Source organism: Stegastes partitus, unplaced genomic scaffold, assembly GCF_000690725.1.
Source record: "Stegastes partitus isolate 25-593 unplaced genomic scaffold, Stegastes_partitus-1.0.2 Scaffold21, whole genome shotgun sequence".
Taxonomy (NCBI): domain Eukaryota; kingdom Metazoa; phylum Chordata; class Actinopteri; family Pomacentridae; genus Stegastes; species Stegastes partitus.
Window position 1 is genome coordinate 1193413 of NW_007577752.1, and position 23817 is coordinate 1217229.

Genomic DNA, 23817 nt, shown 5'->3' on the forward strand with positions numbered 1-23817 from the left:
TTAAATGTTTCTTAATATTCCTGAAAATGTACTTTAAGTATTTTTTTTTTAAAAAGAGGAAGAAAAAGATTATTATTGCTGATGCATTAATGTGTAAAAAAAATAAATTAATAAATAAATCATTTTTAACCTTTTTTGTTTAAGACTACAATTATTGATCATTATTACCAACTAATCATCTGCTGATTAATCTAACAATCAGTAGTTGTGTCGTTTGTAATCACATCTATGTTTTGTCCAACCACTGTCCAAATTTTTTCTGTCATTTTGGTTTTTTTCTAAGCAAAATCTGGCACAGTAATTTCCATCAGGATTTTAAAAGTTTTATCTTATCTTATATTTGAGAAACTGGAACAATGAAATGTTTGCCTTTTTTCCTGGAAAACAAAAACAAAAACTGGACCAATCATTTCAGATCTGCACGCATTGTGTAATCTGTAACACTGCCTCATATTTTATGAGCTGTTCATATATTTTGTAAGCAAATGCTTCATCTGTAGAGTAACCAAAGCTGTCCAATAAACGTAGTCAAGTATAAAGTATAATATTTCCTAATGACAACCAGTGGAGCGGAAGTAGCATTTTGAAAAAATACTCAAAGTGAAAGTACCTGATATCTGTGTTCAGCCTTAGTGCAGTACTTGAGATAATAAATATTCTTATTAATAATATTAGCATTAGTATTCAATGTCAGTATACCTATCTTTGTAGTTTTGCAAGTATAACCTCATAATCCTACATGATAACATGCAATGACAGTATATTATATATACTATATGGTTATATAGTCAAGCTTCATTTATGCAATTCTAGTTAAATATCAACACACCAAACCTATGTATACAGCATGTTTTCAGCTGTATTGTTGGTTTAAGTTTTGTTCAATGTCTTCATGAACATTTGAGTTCAGGAATAATGTTCAGATTGTTTATGTTAGGTCTTTGAGTCCCCTCATGTTGTTTTGTATAATTTCCCATTGGGGGAGATCTATCTATCTATCTATCTATCTATCTATCTATCTATCTATCTATCTATCTATCTATCTATCTAAAGTAAGTATTCATGAGTTAAAATCCTATTTTAAACGATTTGGAAGATGCTGTGGGTTAGTCTTTCATCTGTGCTCTGTGTAGTTTGTACTGTCAGCTGTCAGCTGGACATTTCATCCCACAGAGCCTCTTTTCACTGCATTGCCCACATTCCCCCTTTTTTTCCCACACGACCTTGTTTTCAACATGGATGCCGAAAAATCTTCCCACACATCGCTGTTTATGTTGCTGAAGAACCACTCCAGCCACATTATGTGGTGCACGGCGGCTCGGAATCTACAGACTGGGCTGGCTGCCGCCTTACTTTAAAGCTTAAATATTTATTTTATACGACGACGAAGCGCATTTGCAGTCAAAAGCCCGAGACAATACGAAAACCGACGCGGAATGGCGTCTGCCAGGGGCCCGGGAGGCTGAATTGCAGCAACGTAGAACGAGCAGGAAACGATGGGCACATATATTGACCAATAGGAATGGGATTTTTGACTCTCTAACCAATCATATTTCCTAAGCAGTCAATAGGCGGGACCGCACTCGGAAGACCGTGTTGTCATACATGTTCCCGGTTTCTGGACATCGCCGATCGTTTCCTGCACTGTTGCATGGTGGTCGAACAGGAGGAATTGTTGGAAATTTTTCGGAGGTTAGTATATAAATTGGTTTTTACCCAGTGTGCATTATTCCCACAGCCATCTCTGTGAGCGGGAGTGAAAGGCTGCTGCTTGGATTCAGTCGGAGAATGGAAATTGCTGTTGTATTAAACAATAAAACTGACACTCACCGAGCCAAAATGCTTATGTTATCATTAATTAGCTCAGGGATTGCTCGTTCTTGTTACCTAACTGCGTCGCTAGTTAGTCGAACTCGTCTTGAAGCTTCGTGAAGAGAGCTAGCTAGCCCTCAGGCTGTAATACACGGTCAACTGAGGCTATACATATACGTTTAGGACAACCGTGCCCTCGTTAACCATAATATTCACGGAACGGTTTGCTAATAACCGCTAAAATATCGTGACAGCACTGCTTGGCGTAGTTAGCACCGCTGTTAGCATAGCGGCTAGTTAGCTCACTCAGTTATGACAGATCGTTTCGGCGGCTGTAGCTGTTAGTGGTTGAGCATTTAGACATGCCATTAAGGTGTATTAACAGACCAGCCTTAGTGTTACACTGCAGTCGGTTTAATACCCTCGTTTGGTGATGTTTCATAACGGAGTGACAAATGTGGCAAGTCATAGTTGTGCTACATCATAGCTAGCTAGCCCAAAATGCTATATTCAAACCAACAAGCGCCAAAACATGAAGCGGTGACAGAAGATGACAGATGTTAGAGCCCATTCAGGTAGTGGGCACTGATTGATATATGAAGTAAATGATCAGTTACAACCACTTGAATAACTAATGTAACTCACGTGCCTTTTGCCGACAATAAAATTAGCTAATGCTAACTTGCGTTCGTCAAATGAGAAGGTAAACATGTCAGTCGGTCTTTGGTAGAGCTACAATTGATGTAAGACCTTTATTTTGTGCTTTTGGTCCTATGTGTGACTCATTAATGTTTGATCAGATATAACACATCATACCTGTGCCCATTTACACTCAGCTGCCAGTTTACTGTCTACACTTCCTGATTGTATTCTACATAGAAGAGAACTGTATACAATGGGCATGAGGGGAGCAGCAACTTTTCTTTTGCTCTCAGCCCCCCTTGTAATTTAACTTGGTCTTGAAAGTACGTTGCACATTGGCTAGGCCCTGCTATTAAACTAATGTTTGACTATCATCAGCAATTGCAAACTATTTTTATTTTTTGGTGCATGTATCACTGTGTGTCTGTGTTATTTGGCCTATGAGTACCAGTATGCGTTTCAAATAAATCTCCTACTTCTGTCACTCCAGCAGCTAAAGCATGCTCCTGGCCCAGATAAACCGGGACTCCCAGGGAATGGCAGAGTTTCATGATGCAGATGGGCAGCCAGTCACTCTCTGTCTGACGGAGGCTGTGACAGTGGCAGGTGAGCTCCCAAACTGGAACTTCTCATTGTTATAACACAATTTACTGTAAACATCAGTTGAACAGTTAATTAATGTGCAATAAATCACATTAAAACAACCGGGAAAAAAAGAAGGGGTAAAGTGTCTTCCGTCTAAAGCTAGCAAGAGTTTGGGTAAGACACAGTAACTGCACTCTCAGAAACTACAACAAATATTAAAGTCTTTTAAGCAAGAGACAAAAGTACAGTGATTTGTCAGTTGGGCCGTGTAGTTAGCTTTGAAAGCAAATGTCCATGACCTAAATTGAACAACCATAATCAAAGAATGTAAGACGATCAGTCAGTCATGTAAAATTAAAAAAAAACAACATCTTAATAGTCACACTTAAATATTGTGTTAGTTGTCAACATAAAATTTAAATGTGTCATGTGGTGCCTTAACCAAACAAATTCCTGTCAGACCTTTGTTTTCTTTCTTTTTCCCTTTCGGAAAGTTAAGAAAAAGTGCCACAACATGATCTTCTTACTTCCTAAACTGACGTTTAAACCATTGCCATTGTCAAATCATTTCCCAGATGGTGATCAGATGGAGAGCATGGACACAGTGAGCCTGCAGGCTGTGACTCTTGCAGATGGATCCACTGCATATATCCAACATGACTCCAAAGCCTCCTTTTCTGATGGACAGATTATGGATGGCCAGGTGATCCAGCTGGAGGACGGCTCTGCTGCCTACGTTCAGCATGTGTCTATGCCTAAAGCAGGTAAAACATAAACCCAGTGATGATCAGTAGTAATCAGTAATTTCAATTAAATTCAATTCGATTTTAATTGTATAGCACAGTTTACAACATGTGTCATCACATAGCGCTTAAATTTAAAAATAAAATAAAGTAGTAAAAAAAAAAAAATTAATAAAAGTAATGAGTGAATGAAAATATTACACAGACCTTAATGCCAGTAGGAGATGGAAAGTATGCCTGATGTACTTAATTAGGTTAGACAAAGTAAAGCAGTGCATGTCATCTCTGTGACATAATTCCCTCAAATAGGTCTGTGAGCACACAGTGTCATTGAGTTGGGAGTGACTAAGGTTTTCTTTGATGTGTATTTTAGGAGGGGACAGTTTACAGCTCGAAGATGGACAGGCAGTTCAGTTAGAAGATGGAACAACTGCCTATATTCACACGCCAAAAGGTAAATGTTTAATATCAATGTCTTGATGAGAGGAACAGAGATGGAGATATAAGGTCAAGAAACAGGAGGAAAAAAGATGAAGGGTTGAAATTTCATGTTTGGCTAATCTGTTTTAATTTAGCCTGCTTCTATAATTCTTTTCTGTATTACACTTGTACAACCTTTAGAGAATTAATGTACTGGTAAATTGGTTAGCAGCAGTTAGTTCCTCAGATAATTTGTGGACATTTAAGTATGTTTATGAACATGTCACACACTTTAATTTAAATGCAGTATGCATTATTTTCAGGATGTGTTTAGCTTAGGAGTGTTTTTTGTTGGGTTTTTTTTTTGAGTGCAGGAACAGAGCTTTGTGGCATTTGGTTACTAGACTGACGCCAGATCCTAAAGAAAAAGGCTGAAAAACCTTTTAAAATTTGAGTCATTTTGTCTGTTTGTTTACCGGAATTTTTTTTCATTCAGTTTCTTTATCCTTCTCCTTTCATTTCAATGCAGATGCATATGACCAGAGTGGCCTGCAGGAGGTACAGTTGGAGGATGGCAGCACTGCCTACATCCAGCACACAGTGCACATGCCTCAGTCCAACACCATCCTGGCCATCCAGGCTGATGGCACCATAGCAGACCTGCAGGCTGAGGCCACGGCCATCGACCCAGAGACCATCAGCGTGCTGGAACAGTACACAACCAAGGTACAGTACACCATCATATACGTAAGGGATAATGCCCGACGAGGTGTCCATTATCAGAAATTAATGGACGACGCGGAGGCGTGAACCGTCCGACGCGAAGCGGAGGACGGTTGCTTCCGCGAAGTCCATTAATTTCTGATAATGGACACCTCGAAGGGCATTATCCCGCTTATACCATGGTCACTTACGAAATAAATATTAAATCAATTATTAATACGTTAATGTTGTTTTTTACCGTTAAAATCGTAAGTTTTCCACAACAAGCGGCTGAGCGGACTATTTCATGTCTCTCGTTGTGACGCGTTGCCAAGGTAACCGGTCGGCCGCAGCTGTTATTGCTGTCTTGCCGTTGTGATAAATAAACTGAAATAACGTATATTAACGTATGTTCTGAGTTTCTGTTGCCACGGTTACCAACTACCGTTTGAGTCAGCGCATTAATTTAGAACAATCAGGTTATTTGACCGGAACTTCTTTATAGGTGTCATATATCACTTGTTAATGGACACCCTGCAGCCAATCAGAATCGAGTATTCACCCAGACCATGGTATAATATGTAACAGTGCACATTCTTGGGTGAATAATTTGCACATTCCTGCACACTTCAAACATTTTCATTACTTTAAACGTTCCTTGGATTTGCTGGTTGCTTTTAATCCATCTTTCAAAATGTTCTACATGTTAATGTTTACTGTAGTGCACCAAAACACCAAATCACATATTTCATACATGAAAACTTACATGGCAAAAAAAACTGTCTCAGACTCATACTGTTTCATTGTACTGTGTCACTGCTATTGTTTGACTTTTTTTTTTAGTAAATGATGTTGTGGAGCTTTTGCTAATATACACTGTATTGACATGTACCTGTTGTGTATATCACATTCTAAAATACTGTACTTGGGATTTATCTTGTGAAAAAAATGCAGCTGTAGATGGTTTTGAATTTCACAATAATCCGGGGAGCTATAAAATGAAGTGTCCTTTCTTTTACCACTCAGGTGGAAAATATAGAAAACCCTTTGGGGTCCTTTGGCAGAGTGGAAACAGACAATGGTGTCCACATGCGGGTAAAATATCCTTATTTCCTTAAGACTGATTTATTTTGTCCTTTTCTTAGGTTTAACATCAAGTCTGAATTGTGCTGCTTGTCTTTCAGATTGTGTTACAGGGTCAAGACAACAGGCCAGGAAGGGTCTCAAATGTAGGAGAAAAGTCTTTCCGCTGTGAATATGAAGGCTGTGGAAAGCTCTACACCACTGCCCACCACCTTAAAGTAAGTGTGGGTGTTTTGTGGATCTGCCTGCACATCATGAAAAAGTTTGCTGTATTGCAGTGCTTGAGCCACAAGTGTGGAATTATTTTAAGCAAATATTTTCCTCACAGCATCTTACTATCATGTGGTCAGCTACTGCTTTGCTTTTTCAGGCAACAGTGCTCAACAGTTCTGTTTGTATGCCCTGCAGGTACATGAGCGCTCCCACACTGGAGACAAACCATATGTCTGTGATTATCCTGGCTGTGGAAAGAAGTTTGCAACAGGTAACTACTGACAATTTATTGTTTTTCATACGCCTTTTTGAGACATGAACTCATTTCTGAACATGTTGGCTTCATGTGTGAATGATCAGCACCCTAGTAACTTTTCCATAAAAGGTTTTGTCTAATAATATTCCTGTATCGCTTTCAACCCGGCACAAGTCAGAAGCAATGTACTTGGGTTTGTATGAAGCGAACAGGGGAAGGCTTTTTCCACATTACAGCGCCAGTTTCAAATCACCAGATTTTTTGGGGATATTTCTGTGTCGAAAGAGATCCTTGCTATGACAGGACCTTTTCACCGACTGAACTTTATGACTGTAAAATCCTATGGTTACTATGGTGATGTTCTTGTCAAATTATCAACTGACAATAAATTAATTCTTGAGATTAAAAAATAACTAGAATTGGGTTCTCTTATGATATTGCAGATGATGACTAAACAGAAATAACAGCATATTCACCAAGAAAAATGTCGTAGCTGACTGTCTGTTTGTATTGTTATTTCAGGGTATGGACTGAAGAGTCATTCACGCACACACACGGGGGAGAAGCCATACAGATGTCAGGAGATGAATTGCTGCAAGTCCTTCAAAACCTCTGGAGACCTTCAAAAGCACACGAGGACTCATACAGGTAAACAACCACGCCCAGAAATGCAATGACCAACCTCAGTTTGTTACAACACACAGTAAACCTGAAAAGGTGTGTAAATGTGTAATGTTGCACGTCATAAGTCTGGCACGAGGGGCTACTACCATTTGCAACTGCTGATAAAAGCTATAAAACCTACCTGGCCTTGAGGCTCTGAGTATAGTACAGAGAAGGCTGTATTGTATTAAGTCACACACTACTGTTTTTTTTTTTTTAATGGCACGTGGTGTGGCTGAACAACTGGAGAGGTTGTGTTGCATTATGGAGTTAAATTTTTCCACAGCTACCAAAGTGCCGCAAGAGGACGGGCACATTGTCGTTATAAGAAGCATGATACCAAGTTGCTGCTGTTTGTTTTTGAAATGCAATACAAATTTTGCAGTTTTATTCACGCTTTTTATTCTTGTCCTTTTCAATTTCTTGCAAGTTTGTCACAAATTTCAAGTTAGTTAACTTTTTTTGTCCTTTTTTTTAAGGTGATTACGAGAGGTTTTGGTGTTGTGTATATCGCTTTAAAAACTGCTAATTGATGACTTTCTTCTATCGTCTGTCTCATCTCTTATTTTGCAGGAGAGAAGCCTTTCAAATGTCCAGTGGATGGATGCGGCAGGTCGTTTACCACCTCCAACATCCGTAAAGTTCACATCAGAACACACACCGGAGAGCGGCCATATTATTGCTCTGAGCCAAGCTGCGGACGGTCATTTGCCAGTGCTACCAACTACAAGAACCATATGAGGATTCATACTGGTCAGTTCTTTTACACATCAGTTTGTTGTTTTATCTCTTCCAACCAACTTACAGTGACTCAACAAGCTGTGGTTTCAAGTCCGCTAAATGCTCTCCAGTGTAGCCCCTTTACCAAGCTACAAACAAAACACACAATAATTTATTGAGGTCCTGCAATAAAGGTAGTTTTTCATAGCTTTATACAATTATAACTATAAAACAAAACCTGTTGTCTGCTTTCTTGCTTCTCCAGGAGAGAAACCATATGTGTGCACAGTTCCTGGCTGTGAAAAGCGCTTCACAGAATACTCCAGTCTATACAAACACCATGTTGTTCACACACCCTGCAAACCTTACAACTGCAACCATTGTGGGAAAACCTACAAACAGATCTCCACGCTCGCTATGCACAAACGCACGGCACACAATGACACAGAGCCCATTGAGGAGGAGCAAGAAGCCTACTTTGAACCCCCAACAGGTCAGTGTAAATACAGTAATATCCACAAAAACTGTTTTTGATAGAGTGTTATGAGGTGTATAAGAATAGATCAGACTTCACTGTAATAACAGTTATAATCAAGAGACTTAGTAACTTGAAAAAATGTTAATGAATTTTTTTACTGTCGAGTCAGATGCCATCGATGACCCTAACGTGAGCTACACAACGGCAGTGGTTGAGGCAGATGACTCTGGCTCAGAACAAGTTCCAGTAGAAAGCTCAGACATGGTGGGTCAGCAGCATGTTGCCTTGGTAACGCAGGAGGATGGAACACAACAGCAGGTAACAGAATGCAGTGACATCACAAATAGTAAACATGTTACAGTTTAGTACAGTTTAGATTCTTATGATGTTGATACAGTGATCTTTCTGGAAAAGTTCATATCGTGGCTATAAAACAGCAGTACTATGTACTAATACACTTCCACAAACACATACACACTGGATAGTCCTGTACTCGAACCGCTAGCTGAGCTGGAACACAGGTATCTACACAATATCTCCTTTAAAGGGCCATAAATGTGCATGTAGTGTCATTCAAAACTCTGCTGTTAGCATTACTACAGACTGGTGGTCAGTCAGACTCAGTGTTCAGACTGTCAGTATCAGTCACTAGGCAGCCATGAGGATATGCCACTTACAGTCGCTGCTCCGTGATTCCTCTGTTGCATGGTTTGACTATGCTGAGAGAGAGGCTTCCTGCAAAATGTGAGGATGTAGTTACCCTTTTATAAAATGTACATTCTAACTGGCTTTAAGTGGCTGTTTGACCTAAATATGTTATAGATCTGTTATAAAATGTGTGGGCAGACCTTTAATAATAATCTACATCTGATGGCAAATAATAATGAAACAAAGTAAAGTACAAAGGTGCTCCACTCATAGAAATTTTATTTCGAGTTTTTTTTTTTTTTTTTTTTGTATTTTGCTCAAAGAAATGCACTTAATTCAGGTGAAGAGCCTTATTTTAAGTCTTGACCTAAAACCAAGGAATTCTCATTATCAAAATAGTTATTAGCATTATTTCCATAATCACACAGCCCTACTGCAATTTGCAACCATTTAGTAATCGTTGTACGACTGTCACATATTGCTAAATTTCCTAACACTGTTTTTTTTGTGTGTGATTCATTGAGTATATATATTTTTAAATGGACTGAGGGTATTTTAAATAGAAAGCAAACAAAACATGATGAGTTGTTGCGTATGGTCAATAATACATTAGATTTAACTAGTATTGTGCCAGAATTATTTACTGCGAAGTGAATGTTCCTCACTCTGTGTTGTGTTTTGTATCAGGTCAGTATTTCTGAAGCTGACTTACAAGCTATGGGTGGCACAATCACCATGGTAACGCAAGAAGGCACAACCATAACAATCCCAGCCCACGAACTGGCAACACAAGGCGCACACTCTGTTACCATGGTGACAACAGACGGCTCAGATGAACAGGTAAACAATTGCTGTAGCTCTCAGTAGACTGTAAAAAAAATGTCAGAATAATAAGGTGTTTTTGTTTGTTTGGTTTTTTTTGGTTTTGTTTTTTTAAATTGACTGGCTTACATGGGAAGTTGAATGAATTGTTAATATGTAAGTAGCTGGTTGTATTTAGAAAAGAAGCCAGAAGCTCAGCACAAGAGAGTCTATTATGTCAAAGTAACACTAATTTGGAAAGAACTTAAAATATTACCATATAGGCAAACATATCAGCAGTCTTGAGTTGTTTTCTACTGAACCTCCATTATGGCAACAGATGTTTACAGTCAATTTGTGACACAAGACCGAAGCTTTAACTTAAGGGCCATGTTTCTGTCGCCCTCAGGTGGCCATCATGACACCCGACATGGCCTCATTCCAGACTGTGGAGGAGGCAGGCTACAGCCAGGAACAGGATGATATTCATCCTGTCACGTTACTGGCCACCTCCAATGGCACTCACATTGCTGTGCAGGTTGGTAGACCAACACCATAGGAGTGATTTAACTGGTGGGGTGAGTTCTGACCTGTGACTTTGTTATCTTTTTAAAGAAGAGGACTGGATACTTTAAAACAAAGAAGATGATACACATATAAAATGACTGGCTGGAAAATACAACCTCAGCAGTAAAGGCTAATTAAATATACAGAAATATCATGTATAAGTTTGTGTTATATGTACAGAATACTTACTGTGTCAGTATCTTTTAGTTTTGCTGAACACAGCATTAGGTTTTCTTTTGGGGAGGGGCTGTGTTGTTGTTTTATGTAGTTTTTCTTTATATGATACTGACAAGAGTTTCATGTGATACTGACTGCAGTTTCAGTTTCAGAGCGTATTTAAAATAGTGTCCCCAAATTATTCCCTCCCAGGTCCCACCCTGCTGAACTATTTGCTGAAATGTTTTAATAGAAATCATGGGTAGGTGGGGTTTGGCTCTTGAAGTGTAAGTGTGCTGTTAACCTCCTGGTGATACATTCAGTTAGGGATGAAACGTTACCAAAACTTATATCTAGGATGTTTAAGGTTACATGTAATCCATATTCATGATACTCATCAACCCTCTACTGCAAAAGAGGAAGCTAATGCTGTAATAATAATTTACAGCCGTGGTTTTATTTATGGGGCTGCAAGGTGGTGCAGTTGGTAGCACTGTTGCCCTGCAGCAAGAAGGTCGCCGGTTCGCGTCCCCCCCCCCCAAACTCCTGTGATTATTAAGCGGTGTATAGATAATGGATGGATGGTTTTATTTATGGTCTCTTGACACCAACACAAAAGCTTATCACCAAAAGCAGAGCGAAATAAGTGGAAATTTTAGTGCATATTGAAATGTTTTCAACTGATAAGTTGACCAGGTGATTTCATAGTTAAGAGCATAGATTGTGTGCACACAAACAAGTTCACTACATTATGCAAACACGCTTTCATTCAGGAAGGTATGTGTTTTAGTAACATATTGCACTATAACATTCATTTTAAACACTACATTAACTTGTTTGGCCTAAAAACCCCTTAGGGCTACAATTGCTGGTCTCATGACCCACCCTTTTTTCTCCTGAAACACACTGCTGTGCTTTTAACAGCTTCTGCTCTTATTATTGTGTTAATTACAAAGCAAACACTTCTTTCGCAACCTGTGACAGTCATCCATGAATTTCAGCAGCCCACAATCGGTCACAGTCAAAGCTCAGACTGTCTTTTAAAGGGGTTTCAGTCATCCTGACAGGATTAGCAATATGCTATTAAATGTTTGTCTTGTTTTTCCATTTCTCTGTAGCTTAGTGATCAGCCTTCGCTGGAAGAAGCCATAAGAATAGCGTCGAGAATACAACAAGGAGAGTCACCAGGCCTGGATGATTGATGGACTCATTAAGGACAGTGATTTAGGATGAAGACCATTTAAAATGGACTATATCAATGGGAGAAATCATTCAGAGTCTTCCACCATGTTTTTTTCCACAAAAGAACTTAGCTTTTATGTGTACATAGGATTTTGATAACTGGAGTTCTGCTATGCTATTTTGTCCCTCAACTAAAAACATGGGAGAGGGGAAAAATGCTTTCTAATGTTTATGGTGCACAGTGCACAGTACAGTGTACAGCTAATGCTATTTCTAATAAAAAAAATATTGTGTGACCAATTGACATGTTTTTTTTAACACTTGAATGCTTGTTATACTTCTACCTTTACCTTTGCTCAGCCGTAAAGCTAAAAACATACAGGTAAGCAATGTGAAATATACAATATGTGTTGTAAATCCAGGTACAAGTTACATAACATAAAAGGGAATTTCTGCTGATCAATAATGTTTAATTGTGGAAAATCTATAATGATATTTGTGTGTGTGTGTGTGTGTGCCAAAATCTAATTGTATACCCCAATTAGGAATGGCGGGCATAATTATACAACTTTAACAGCATGACAGTTAAGCCTATAGAATAAAGGAGCATCGTGTCAATGCTACGTCAGATTAGCTCCACAGTGAATGACACAGCAGATCTGGGTGTGTGTTGTTAGGTGTCAACCTGATAAGAAAATATCTGCATAAACTAATGAGATTATGCAACTTGTTAAACAACTTGATGATCCAGTTTGTCAATTTTCCTCCATGACTTGTAAAGTGTATGGTTCTTTTGTTTGTTTTTTTAAGCCCCCTCAGACCAACATTTACGCAACCAATTTACAACTCTAATTCAAGTGTTTCACCATTATGCCTCATGTGCTTCAGTTCAAAGCTTTTAGGTTAGATTTACAAGTTTACTTTACTAGATTTATATGACAGCTATAGTTGCTTGTCAAATCTTAGGATAGGATTTTACAAAACAAATAAAAGATTACCTTATAGAAATAGGAGTGCTACAAGTCAAAGCAGGTATGTACATTTCTAAAAAAAAAAATAATAATAACTCAAGCTCAACCAGCTACAAAATCACTATTATACTTGCATGGATCAGAGAAAAAACTAGGAATAAAACAAAAAACCCATAAATTATTTTTACTTGCTATGTTTGCGACTTTTACATAACTACTATACTCCTTCACTTGAAAGTTATTAAATTTAAAATGTCTAAGATTTTTTTTTTTGCAGATTTTTAACTTGCAAGATACTCTGGTCAAAACGGTATTTGTTAAACAGAAAAAGTAAAGAAAACTGCTTTGTCATGATTTATTGGTGGTGGATGGTCTCTTTAACCACTACACCATTTTTAGTGCTATGAAATGATTGGTTTTAGGGTAAATGAATGGGGTTTATAGTCTGTTTTTACTTTGATCTCTCTTATCTCGGCCTCTTTGATCGTGCCGTGTAAATAATAGACGCATTGTCTCGGGGTTAATGTAATAGTGCGGCTCCTGCGTGGTTCGCGCCACATCGTTTCACTGCCGTGGATGACGTAACGCCTCCTGAATAAGCCGTGGAACGCCCATCTTTCAAAAATCCTAAACGCGCTCTGATTGGCTGCTCACCAACATGTGACCAACGGTCGCGGGAAGTCCTTTGCCACGCGCGTGATAGGAAGCAGCCAGTTCTTGACTCATTCAAACTTTTTGTAAACATTGCTCAGGTTTTATTGCGGCGAGACGTGTTTCTGTGTCGGTGAACCAACGATACAGGAGGGACGGAGACCGAAACCCGACCGGACGAGGTACTTTTACTGTCTGTTCAGTAGTTTCAGACCAACTACGGACGTTGTTCTCACGGTGACTACAAGCTAGTCCGGGGCCATTCCTCAGCGCTGGATGGGCGTGTAGCAGTTAGCAAACAAGTTAACTTTTTCTAGGATGGTAACGAAGATTAACAGTAGTTAACGGTTGTTTTTCTACACTTCGGTTCAATACCTTTACTTTAAGGTAATTAGAAGGTGACTAGTTTTGCGAGAAACGCCTGTAACAGTAGTGGGGGTCCAACCGCGTGATTTTCTTTCCCCCGTCGACGACGCCGGGGTTTAAATCCTGAAAATGTCGACCTACAGTCGCCATCGACACGGATCTCCTTCACCCAAAACTCGGCCAATTCGTCAGAAATTACAGTTCACATCCAGCGATGGAGAAGACGACCCCATTGAGGACGTTAACAACAGCACTGGGGGTGAGTCTGGCTTCACGGAGATGGATTCCCCGATGCCAGTGCGACGGGACACCGCCGACAAACTGCTGGAAGGCAGCAGCAGTCCCTTGAATCAGTCCGGCGGGGACGACGACGTGGAGCTTTGGGACGAGGAGGGTTTTGGATCCCCGTCTCACCTACGGTCACCGAGCAGTGTTATCTATGCTAACTGTTCACCATCACCGAGGAAAAGCCCTCGGCTGTACGGAGGCTCACCGGAGCGCTCCTACGTCCAGGACGACGGGGAAGGATCCAGCTCCCCGATCCCAGACTGCCCCGACACACCTCCGCACAAAACCTTCAGAAAACTCCGGCTTTTTGACACACCGCACACACCAAAGGTTAGTATTTTTGACAGAAAAGACAACAAGTCTTTCTGAAACTGTATTTACTTGTGAGCAGTGGATCAGTGGATGCATTGTAGTGTGTAATGTTTGCAATGATCACATCTGCAGACTTTCGTTATCTGATTTTGTGCACTTGCAAAAAACAAAACACAACAACAACAAAAAACATAACAGAACCCTTTGTGGGCAATTGTCTCAAAAAATAAGTTTGCACTAGTAAATCATTCATTTGACTGACTCTGGTCAGGTATTTAACTGCAAAGAAGTCAGGGAATGGTGGCCCCACCTGCCTCAAACGAACCAATGTATTCAATTTTTTGAATTTCTTGAGATGCTGTCTTTGTGTAGTCAGTTAACGACCCAGTGACCCACTTAATGTACAACTGTAGTTATTGCATAATGTTCCCACTGTAGTTAGTCAGCCAGATGATTTGGGGACCTGGAGTTCTATGTCTGGGCATGTCTTCATCAAGGATTACTGCATTACACAAATATTCAGAGATTTATTGCAAAACCTTATCTTACAGCTACCATCATTACATAATGTTTTTAAAATTCATCTCTTGCTTGGCTTGATTACATCTCTAGTAATTGTGTTTCTCTCTCTCTCTGCTGCTGCTGCTGCTGTCAGTACATAACAAAACTCTAAATCTGTCTTTTGCAGAGTTTGCTATCCAGGGCGAGAGGCTCTGGACTGGGGTCCGCCAGCAGGAGAGTTGCCCTGTTCAAGAATGTGGAGGCCTCAGGAAAGTCAATCACAGACAGTGGCAGGAGACAGCAGACCCCGCTGGTCAACTTTAACCCCTTCACTCCTGACTCCCTCCTCATCCAATCTGCCACACAGCAGAGGAACAACAGGAAGAGGGCACACTGGAATGAGTATGTACTTGAGATTTTTTCCGTCTGTTAGATGTATGCCATTTGACTTCTGATATTCCAAAACAATGTTACTTACTGTTGTACCTGATAAGACTGTTTCCTGCATGCAGTGTTTTGGTTACTTTTTCTCACTCAGTCAGTTGGTGAAGAACAACTTTTCATTTTCATTAATTATGCAAAACCTGTAAATCACACATTGCAGAGCAGTGTTAATCACTTTTACCTACGATGAAGAGCACAGACGAAAGCCTTTGTTACAGTAATCAGATACGTTAAAGCCGTTGACTAAGACCAGGGGGTTTGGCTGGGAACCAGGACCTCATGGTTACTGCTGAACTCTGCCATGTGCTTGTGAAGCCCCCAGTGCTGCCCCCTGCTGTACTGAATGCTGACCAACACCCTCTATTGTCTTTGATCTTTCAGCTCCTGTGGAGAAGATATGGAGGCAAGTGACGGTGAAGGAGAGGAAGAAGTCCTCCCACCCTCTAAGGTGATTACATGTTCTTGTTATTTGCAGTAATTACATATATTAATTTATTTGCAGTTTAAAATATAATTGTGCTATTTCTCTTCAATGGACATGCTATTTTTTGTAAGAGGGGTTTTTTTTTTTAGACTGTGTTTTAAATATTAAAAATACTCTAAATCAAAGAAAGAGGCAAATTCAAACAGGATATCAAAATATTTTCTAATCGTTTTAGTGGAAAGTTTTTTTGCGACTGACAGTACACTTTTCTGTAAAAAGATTTTACTGTTAAAACACCATAAAGGCAAAGCAATTCAATAAACTGCGTAACAAATTACAGCCAGTAGGAGACGCAAACGCTTTGCATTACACTAATTGTTATTGCAAGTACAAAGTGGAAAAGCTTGATCTGCTGCTTGGTTTCATTTCATATGTAAATTAACTAGAAACTGTTTACTGAGTAAACCTGTTGGTCTCAATGGTTATGCTAAATGTGAACTGGGAAGAAACTGAACAACAGCTTTCAAGTTTGTCATGTTTATATTAAATTTGTTTTAAAGCTTTTCTTCTCCCCTCAGAGGATCACCATGATGGAAAACAACATGATGTCCCGGTACGCCTCAGAGTTCCTGGAGCTGGAGAAAATAGGCTGCGGGGAGTTTGGTGCTGTGTTCAAGTGTGTGAAAAGACTGGATGGCTGCATCTACGCCATCAAGAGATCAAAGAAACCTCTAGCAGGTTCAGTAGATGAGTAAGTAGATTATTTTGTTTCAGTTTAATTGAAAAGATGATGTAAATTAGATTGGTACCTGAAGATTGGCATCCAGCAGTAGATAAATATCAGTGGTCTAAATGATATACTTTGTTCACTGACTTAGAGGACATGTAGTGCCTCAAAGTAACTACAGTTTAAACTTAATGGTGCTGTTGTGTTTGTAATAGAAGCTCACATTCCAAGATTTGTACATAATGCCTCCACTTGGAACTTAATGTTATAATATTAGGCACACAAAGTCATGCATATAGTTTCTTATATGTCTGAATAGACAGGATAAGGGTTGCTTGCCAAAGCTTGAGGGGCCTCTACTACAAAACTACAAAGCCTGCTTCAGACATGTCCTAATTAAAATGGTCTGTTCCCTTCCCCAACAGGCAAAATGCCTTACGGGAGGTGTACGCCCACGCTGTGTTGGGCCAACATCCCCACGTGGTGCGGTACTATTCAGCCTGGGCAGAGGACGACCACATGCTCATCCAGAACGAATACTGTAACGGCGGCACACTGTCAGACGTCATCACAGAGAACTACAGGCGGCTCAGCTACCTGTCGGAGCTGGAGCTGAAAGATCTGTTGCTGCAAGTCACACGTGGACTCAAGTACATCCACTCGACTTCTCTGGTGCATATGGACATTAAGCCCAGTGAGTACTCTTTGTTCATAGTAAAATAATGCTTTTTGAATTTGTAACCATACATTTTTTTAGAGGCACAAAGGCAGGATTTAAACTCATGATCTGTTAATATTTTGTCATGCATTGTAGCATTTTAGATATAACCACTTTTTTAAAAGGAAGACCTATTGTTTTTTGTGATGTGTTAGAGTGTTTAACATGTTTCCTGGTCTGAAACTAATGTGAGTGTAAACTTTTTTGTTATAGGCAACATTTTTATTTCACGGAAATCCGTAGCAAGCTGTGATGAATGTGACGAGGATGATGGTGTGACTACTAGTGTTGTTTACAAAATCGGTAAGTTGCTTCCCCAGTTGTATGGCAACACCCTGTCACCTATCATTTATCCATCTTATCTTACTGATAGTCATCTTCACATCCAAAATCTATACTGTTTGTGTTCCCCCTTCAGGTGATCTTGGTCATGTGACAAGAGTAAACAATCCACAGGTTGAGGAGGGTGACAGCAGATATCTGGCTAATGAAGTTTTACAAGAGGTTTGTAACCCTTCTTAAAGTAAACAGTTACTACTTTTGAAATAGTACAGCTTCAAACAGTCTTTAATCTTTCCTTGTTGTTCTGATGTTCTCTTTAGGCCTACAGCAACTTGACAAAGGCAGACATCTTTGCTTTAGCTCTGACTGTTGTCAGCGCCTCTGGGGCCGAACCTCTACCCACCAACGGAGACAAATGGCACGAGATCAGACAGGGCAAACTCCCCGCCATTCCTCAAGTGCTTTCTCCAGAGTTCCTCAGTCTTCTTAAGGTAACTGTCAGAAACACTTTTCCTGTATTTTTTATTTATTTATTTATTTTTTTAATTAGTATGAGTTTGTTAGACTGAGATTTTGTAATGACCTTGCTTTGTTCGTTGTCAGAGCCCATCTAATTATTTTATGAATGAATGAATGATCTGGATGGTTTTTAATCAGTGTCTAAAGTGTTAGAAATGTCTATTCTTTTCTCTTTTTCAAAGGTAGAAAACCCTTGTTAGAAGGATCATCTACTATGTATTTTACTATATAAAATGTAGAGTAAGGTAAATGAAGTTTTTTAACTGCTGATCAACAAAGCAGTGTATTTGAATAAATCAGGAGGGGCTTTAAGAGCATTTTATTCACCTTTTCCTTGCATTTTTTGGACCAAACAAAACCAAGGAAAAACTGTATGTTATAATAATAATAATAATAATAGTAATTTGTTTGCTGTTAGGCAGCATTATCTTTTTCTTCTTTAATCTAATTTCTCTCCCCCCCCCCCTGTTTTTCCAGCTGATGATCCATCCTGACCCAACCAGACGACCGTCAACCTCTGACCTCATCAAACACCCGGTGCTTCTGACTGCTGCTAGAATGAGTGCAGACCAGCTCAGAGTCGAGCTTAATGCAGAGAAGTTCAAGAACGCCCTGCTTCAAAAGTAAGTGCAGCTCAAAATCTCCCAGAGTGTTGAGCATTCTTTGATTAACTGCCATTCAACTAGCCTTTGAGTTCAGGAAACTCACACAGTCAAAGTATAAGAACAGTAGCAGCTTGTGTTGTTCTTGCACAGAAACTACCAAAGTTATCTGGTTTCATTAATGATTAACTCCTGTACTTTATCTTCGGCAGAGAGCTGAAGAAAGCCCAGATGGCCAGAGCAGCAGCAGAGGAGAAGGTTTTGTCTACCGACAGGATCCTGACTCGCTCCACAGTCCAGGCCAACCCCAGAACATCAAGGCTCATTGGAAAGAAGATGAATCGGTCGGTCAGCCTCACAATCTACTGAGACTTTACTCCGCCCCCACAGGAAGTTAAACACGAAGGCTCATGGACCTTTTATTCAGATCTGTTCAGTTGAAATGGTCTCTTTAGTTTTTCTTTCGAAGGAGAACACTGTCAGCTGTGGTGTTGGGCTCTTCCGCCCAGTAAAGCTGTAGACTGTTGCCACACCGAACTGGAGCTTATCTCACTTGACTCTTGTTGCCAATATAGTTCAGCCATTTTCCTGATGGAATTTTTCCTTGGAAAATGACTTCATTCCTCGAAGGTAGTTGCTTTACCTTTTACACTCAGTCATTCCTTAAGTTTGCATAGACGTCAGGCTCTTCTACCGTCTGTGTCTTTGCACTTCCCTCAGCAAAGCCGAAGCCTGGTGGCAACGGATCAAAGCCGCAGCGAAGCTCTCTTCAGTGTGAATGTACTTGCCGTAGCCGTGCGCACCTTACTGCCTGTCAAATGCCTGATGCTGCGTACCAGAGGGTCTGAGAACTGACGATTTTCTGTGTTTGTAATGGAGCACTTTGAAGGCAACACGTGGAACTTGCCACATTGTTTTAAAAAAAAGAAAAAGTGAGAGAGTGAAGAAATCTGCTGCTATTGATGTTTTGTGTGTATCGGGGTTGGTCAGTTTTGGGTTGGATCGTTCTGGAGGTCATTGGCTGTTATTTTTCAAGTGGCAGAAGTCCATGTAATGCCAGTTTTTATTTTTCTGGATGGATGGAAAAGTGATAATGCCATTAGAAGAAAATATCCAATTAGTTTGAAGCAACAAAGCTAGTGAGCTAACTCATAATCCGTGAGGTTAGAATTGATCCAGTATTTTGAACTGTTGATCTGTGCTGCCAACCCTGCCTGTAGCATTAGAACAATCATTGTCCTGTTCTTTGGATTCTCATGTGTTCTGTTATTTTGTATTTCTTTTTCTGTTATTGTCACAAAACCCATCTTCTGTTATTGTTTAGGCAAGTATTCCTCATTCTTCTGTTCTTGTAACCCTTAACATGAAAGAAAATGTTTCTGTTGTTGTAACATGTACATATGTTCTTTTAATAAATTCTCACCACCTATCCTTTCTTTTCTGTTCAGTTTGACATTTTATGTTCAAGAAAAAAAGTTCTCTAATCTTCAGGAACACATTTGTTATCAGCCTTTTTAAAGTTATGTCTTGAGAGATATTTAGTTTTGTTGGACCAACACTCAATGATTCAGTTATGTTCATTTTACTATGTTTTATTTTCACATTTGAGACACTGGAACCACATCGTATTTGGCACTTTTGAGTTGGTTTATTTGTTTTTGAATTAAAGTGAAGTTATAGGTCTGTCCATCTAGACAGAACTAACATAAAAATTGGTAGAAATCCTAGAGAAACTAGAAACAAAGGTCAGCGTTAAAGCAGAGTTGATGCATCTAACCTGATTCCTGGAAACTATTTTTCCCTAATAGTTGTAATACATACGTATATATATATATATATATATATATATATATATAAAATTGCATTTAAGAAATACGACAACTCTGAATATGTGCATAAGCAAAGTGACCAGCAACGATGAGTTTAGTCATTAGTTTTTGTAGGGGTTAATGAGAGGATGGTGTTGAGTTTATCTAGGTCTGTATGCACTGAGCCATCAAAACCATAAAATGGCTTTAAAGCTTCCTCCTCACTGGTTCACCTGGAATTAAGTTTTTTTCCCACTTAAAGGACTTGAGATTTAGAAAACGAATCCCATGAGAATTGTTTCTCTTGTGATGTAAAAGTGCACCTGAAGGAGATTATTTTGTACACCAAACTGAAACAAATGTAGTCTTAATAAATCCCAAGAGTTCTGTGAAGTTGGCTGACATTTTGGAGACAGGATCACACATCTATCAAGATCTGTTTGAAAGGATTTCTAGGAGGGCAAATGGTTGAGATGTGACATTCAAGTGCCTTACTACAGCTTTAACTGACATCTAGCATCAAGCACAACAGCTTGTTCTTGTCTTTCTCTTGTCATCTGTTGCATCATGTCATTTGAACACACAGAGCGGATCAGGTGGTTAGAAAGTTGTAATCAGCTGCACAGCTCAAAAACGTTTTGTGCACAATTGTCTAAATTTCACCCTTTACTAATTAAAACTATAGTGATGAGATTTTTCAACTTTTTGTCCAAGTCAAAACAAGATAATTTACATGCTGTTTTTATATTTGTGTTCCATATATGATAACAATACAGTACAATTGCATTTTTTTTTTAAAAAGATGACTTTTAAATTGAAGGTCACAACAATGAGAGAAAAGGAGAGATTGCCTTTAACTTTTAGTTCACATATGTTAACATATATATATTTGCATCAATATCCCAAAGTTAAACATCCAAATGTATCTTAATCCTCACATCACAATCCTTAAAAAATCTTTTAACCTGCTATATAAAAAAAAAAATTCCATCCACTGAAATATTAAACATAAATTTTAACCCCCTTTCTTAAGTAAATTTTTTTTATGGCCCTTCCAGCTAGCTGTCGGGCCGCCATCTTTGTTTAGACAGAGGTAAACAGATGTTGTGCTTGAGCAGGTTAAAGGACTTTTTTTTTAAATCATTCAGTTCATGTAATATTATTTCAACCAGACAGTTAAAACAGTCTGTAAGTCTTGGTAAGTGACCCTCTGGTTTTTTTTGTGTTTTTTTTCTTTCAACATGGTAGGTGAATTTGCTTTTACAAAAACCTGTTGTTAGCTTTGCAACATTATGTATGCTAGCACAAATTTGAGCTAAGTTTAGTCAAATATGGGTGACCCGGTGAAACTTAAGGTCATATTCAAGACTATAGCCTAAATTGTTGGATTAATTACATAAACCATGATCTACTACAGTCACATGATAGCAAACAAGCAATAAAAATTGTATTACACATGTGGACAAAATTGTTGGTACCTCTCGGTCAATGGAAGAAAAACCCACAATGGTCACAGAAATAACTTAAATCTGACAAAAGTAATAATAAATAAAAATTCTATGAAATTCTATTAAAATTAACCAATGAAAATCAGACATTGCTTTTGAACCGTAGTTTATTTATTTAAAAAAAAATAAACTCATGAAATAAGCCTAGACAAAAATGATGGTACCCTTAACTTAATATGTTGTTGCACAACCTTTTGAGGCGATCACTGCAATCAAGCAATTTCTGTAACTGTCAATGAGACTTCTGCACCTCTCAGCAGGTATTCTGGCCCACTCCTCATGAGCAGACTGCTCCAGTTGTCTCAGGTTTGAAGGGTGCCCTCTCCAGACGGCATGTTTCAGCTCCTTCAACAGATGTTCAACAGGATTTAGATCAGGACTCATAGAAGGCCACTTCAGAATAGTCCAGTGTTTTCCTCTTAGCCAGTCTTGGGTGTTTTTAGCTGTGTTTTGGGTCATTATCCTGTTGCAAGACCCATGACCTGCGACTGAGACCAAGCTTTCTGACACTGGGCAGCACATTTCTCTCTAGAATACCTTGATAGTCTTGAGATTTCATTGTACCCTGCACAGATTAAAGACACCCTGTGCCAGATGCAGCAAAGCAGCCCCAGAACATAACAGAGCCTCCTCCATGTTTCACAGTAGGGACAGTGTTCGTTTCGTGATTTGCTTCATGTTTGCATCTGTGAACATAGAGCTGATGTGCTTTGCCAAAACGTTCCAGTTTTGTCTCGTCTGTCCATAGGACATTCTCCCAGAAGCTTTGTGGCTTGTCAACATGCAGTTTGGTAAATTCCAGTCTGGCTTTTTATGATTTGTTTTCAACAATGGTGTCCTCCTTGGTCGTCTCCCATGAAGTCTACTTTGGCTCAAACAATGATGGATGGTGCGATCTGACACTGATGCACCTTCACCTTGGAATTCACCTTTAATGTCTTTAGAGGTTGTTCTGGGCTCTTTTGTTACCATTCCTAGTATCCGTGTGTCATCAATTTTCCTCCTGCGGCCACGTCCAGGGAGGCTGGCTCCAGTCCATCGATCTTACATTTCTGAATAATATGTGGAACTGTAGTCACAGGAACATCAGGCTGCTTAGAGATGGTTTTATAGCCTTCACCTTTAACATGCTTGTCTATAATTTTCTTTCTCATCTCCTGAGACAACTCTCTCCTTCGCTTCCTCTGTTCCATGTTTAGTGTGGTACACACCATGTCACCAAGCAGCACAGTGACTATTTGTAACCCTATGAATAGGCCGACTGACTGATTACAAGTTTGTAGACACCTGTGATGTTAATTAGAGGACACACCTTGATTGAACATGTCCCTATGGTCACAGTCTTTTCTAGGGTTACCATCATTTTTGTCCAGGCCTGTTTCATGAGTTTATTTTTTTTAATAATTCTGTTAAACCAGGGTTCAAAAGCAATGTCTGATTTTCATTGGTTAATTTTCATAGAATTTTTATTTCTTATTACTTTTGTCAGATTCAAGTTATTTCTGTGACCATTGTGGGTTTTTCTTCCATTAACCGAGGGGTACCAACAATTTTGTCCACGTGACGTGTATCTGTATAAAGGCTAACTAGCTGACTTTACGTTAAGCTTAGCTAATATGGAATAATTCTAGGCATTTATTTGCTGCTGTAGCACCAGCTAGCTAGCTTGAATTCAGCACACTCCTACCAGCTAAGGTTCCCTGCAGATTTGACATCATTTTTATGTTCGCACTTTAAATATCAATAATAAAGTTATAGCTTTTATTGGCATAACTTACGACTTAACTACTGTCTAAATGTGTTCACATAAACACATTGTGTCCAGTCATCCTTAAATTTATCACACCATCCAATTAAAGAAGGAAAAAAACAGCTGTCACTGAAATAAGTTGAAACTGACAAAAGTAATAATAAATTAAAGCCGCAAGCGGCGATGGACGGGTCCTCGCACGTACGCTTGTCGGCCTTCGCGCACGGCGGGACTGTGATCCGGCATGTCGAGTTTGGGGCAGATCGGAGCAAGTG

At 39.3% G+C, this 23817-nt stretch overlaps 2 protein-coding genes across 5 annotated transcripts; both read left to right on the forward strand.

The window, feature by feature from the left end:
* Positions 1-1618: 1618 nt before the first annotated feature.
* Positions 1619-11972, forward strand: znf143b (zinc finger protein 143b). Of its 4 annotated transcripts, none has more exons than XM_008294404.1 (15): positions 1619-1692; positions 2945-3060; positions 3615-3803; positions 4156-4236; positions 4732-4928; positions 5931-5999; positions 6089-6205; positions 6396-6471; positions 6979-7104; positions 7693-7872; positions 8105-8332; positions 8487-8635; positions 9653-9805; positions 10176-10304; positions 11608-11972. In XM_008294404.1, exons 2-15 carry the CDS (start codon positions 2955-2957, stop codon positions 11689-11691), a joined length of 1884 nt encoding a protein of 627 aa, XP_008292626.1. In that variant the 5' UTR covers positions 1619-1692; positions 2945-2954; the 3' UTR covers positions 11692-11972. The 4 variants fall into 4 exon arrangements, with proteins under 4 accessions (XP_008292626.1, XP_008292639.1, XP_008292631.1 ...); XM_008294417.1 differs by having other exon boundaries at positions 1673-1692; positions 2948-3060; XM_008294409.1 differs by lacking the exon at positions 1619-1692 and adding an exon at positions 1735-2387.
* Positions 11973-13380: 1408 nt separating this feature from the next.
* Positions 13381-19912, forward strand: wee1 (WEE1 G2 checkpoint kinase). The gene is made up of 10 exons (XM_008294448.1): positions 13381-14277; positions 14948-15162; positions 15586-15652; positions 16207-16379; positions 16781-17049; positions 17287-17376; positions 17492-17577; positions 17676-17846; positions 18352-18497; positions 18689-19912. Exons 1-10 carry the CDS (start codon positions 13789-13791, stop codon positions 18843-18845), a joined length of 1863 nt encoding a protein of 620 aa, XP_008292670.1. The 5' UTR covers positions 13381-13788; the 3' UTR covers positions 18846-19912.
* The last annotated feature ends 3905 nt before the right edge of the window (positions 19913-23817 follow it).

Bases quoted from the DNA above. Each gene is read 5' to 3' on its own strand.
- znf143b (XM_008294404.1), top strand. From the start codon at position 2,955: ATGCTCCTGGCCCAGATAAACCGGGACTCCCAGGGAATGGCAGAGTTT. The intron at 8,636-9,652 runs GTAACAGAATGC...GTTTTGTATCAG, and splicing joins AGGATGGAACACAACAGCAG to GTCAGTATTTCTGAAGCTGA. The intron at 9,806-10,175 runs GTAAACAATTGC...TGTCGCCCTCAG, and splicing joins CAGACGGCTCAGATGAACAG to GTGGCCATCATGACACCCGA.
- wee1 (XM_008294448.1), top strand. From the start codon at position 13,789: ATGTCGACCTACAGTCGCCATCGACACGGATCTCCTTCACCCAAAACT. The intron at 16,380-16,780 runs GTAAGTAGATTA...CTTCCCCAACAG, and splicing joins CTAGCAGGTTCAGTAGATGA to GCAAAATGCCTTACGGGAGG. The intron at 17,050-17,286 runs GTGAGTACTCTT...TTTTTGTTATAG, and splicing joins GCATATGGACATTAAGCCCA to GCAACATTTTTATTTCACGG.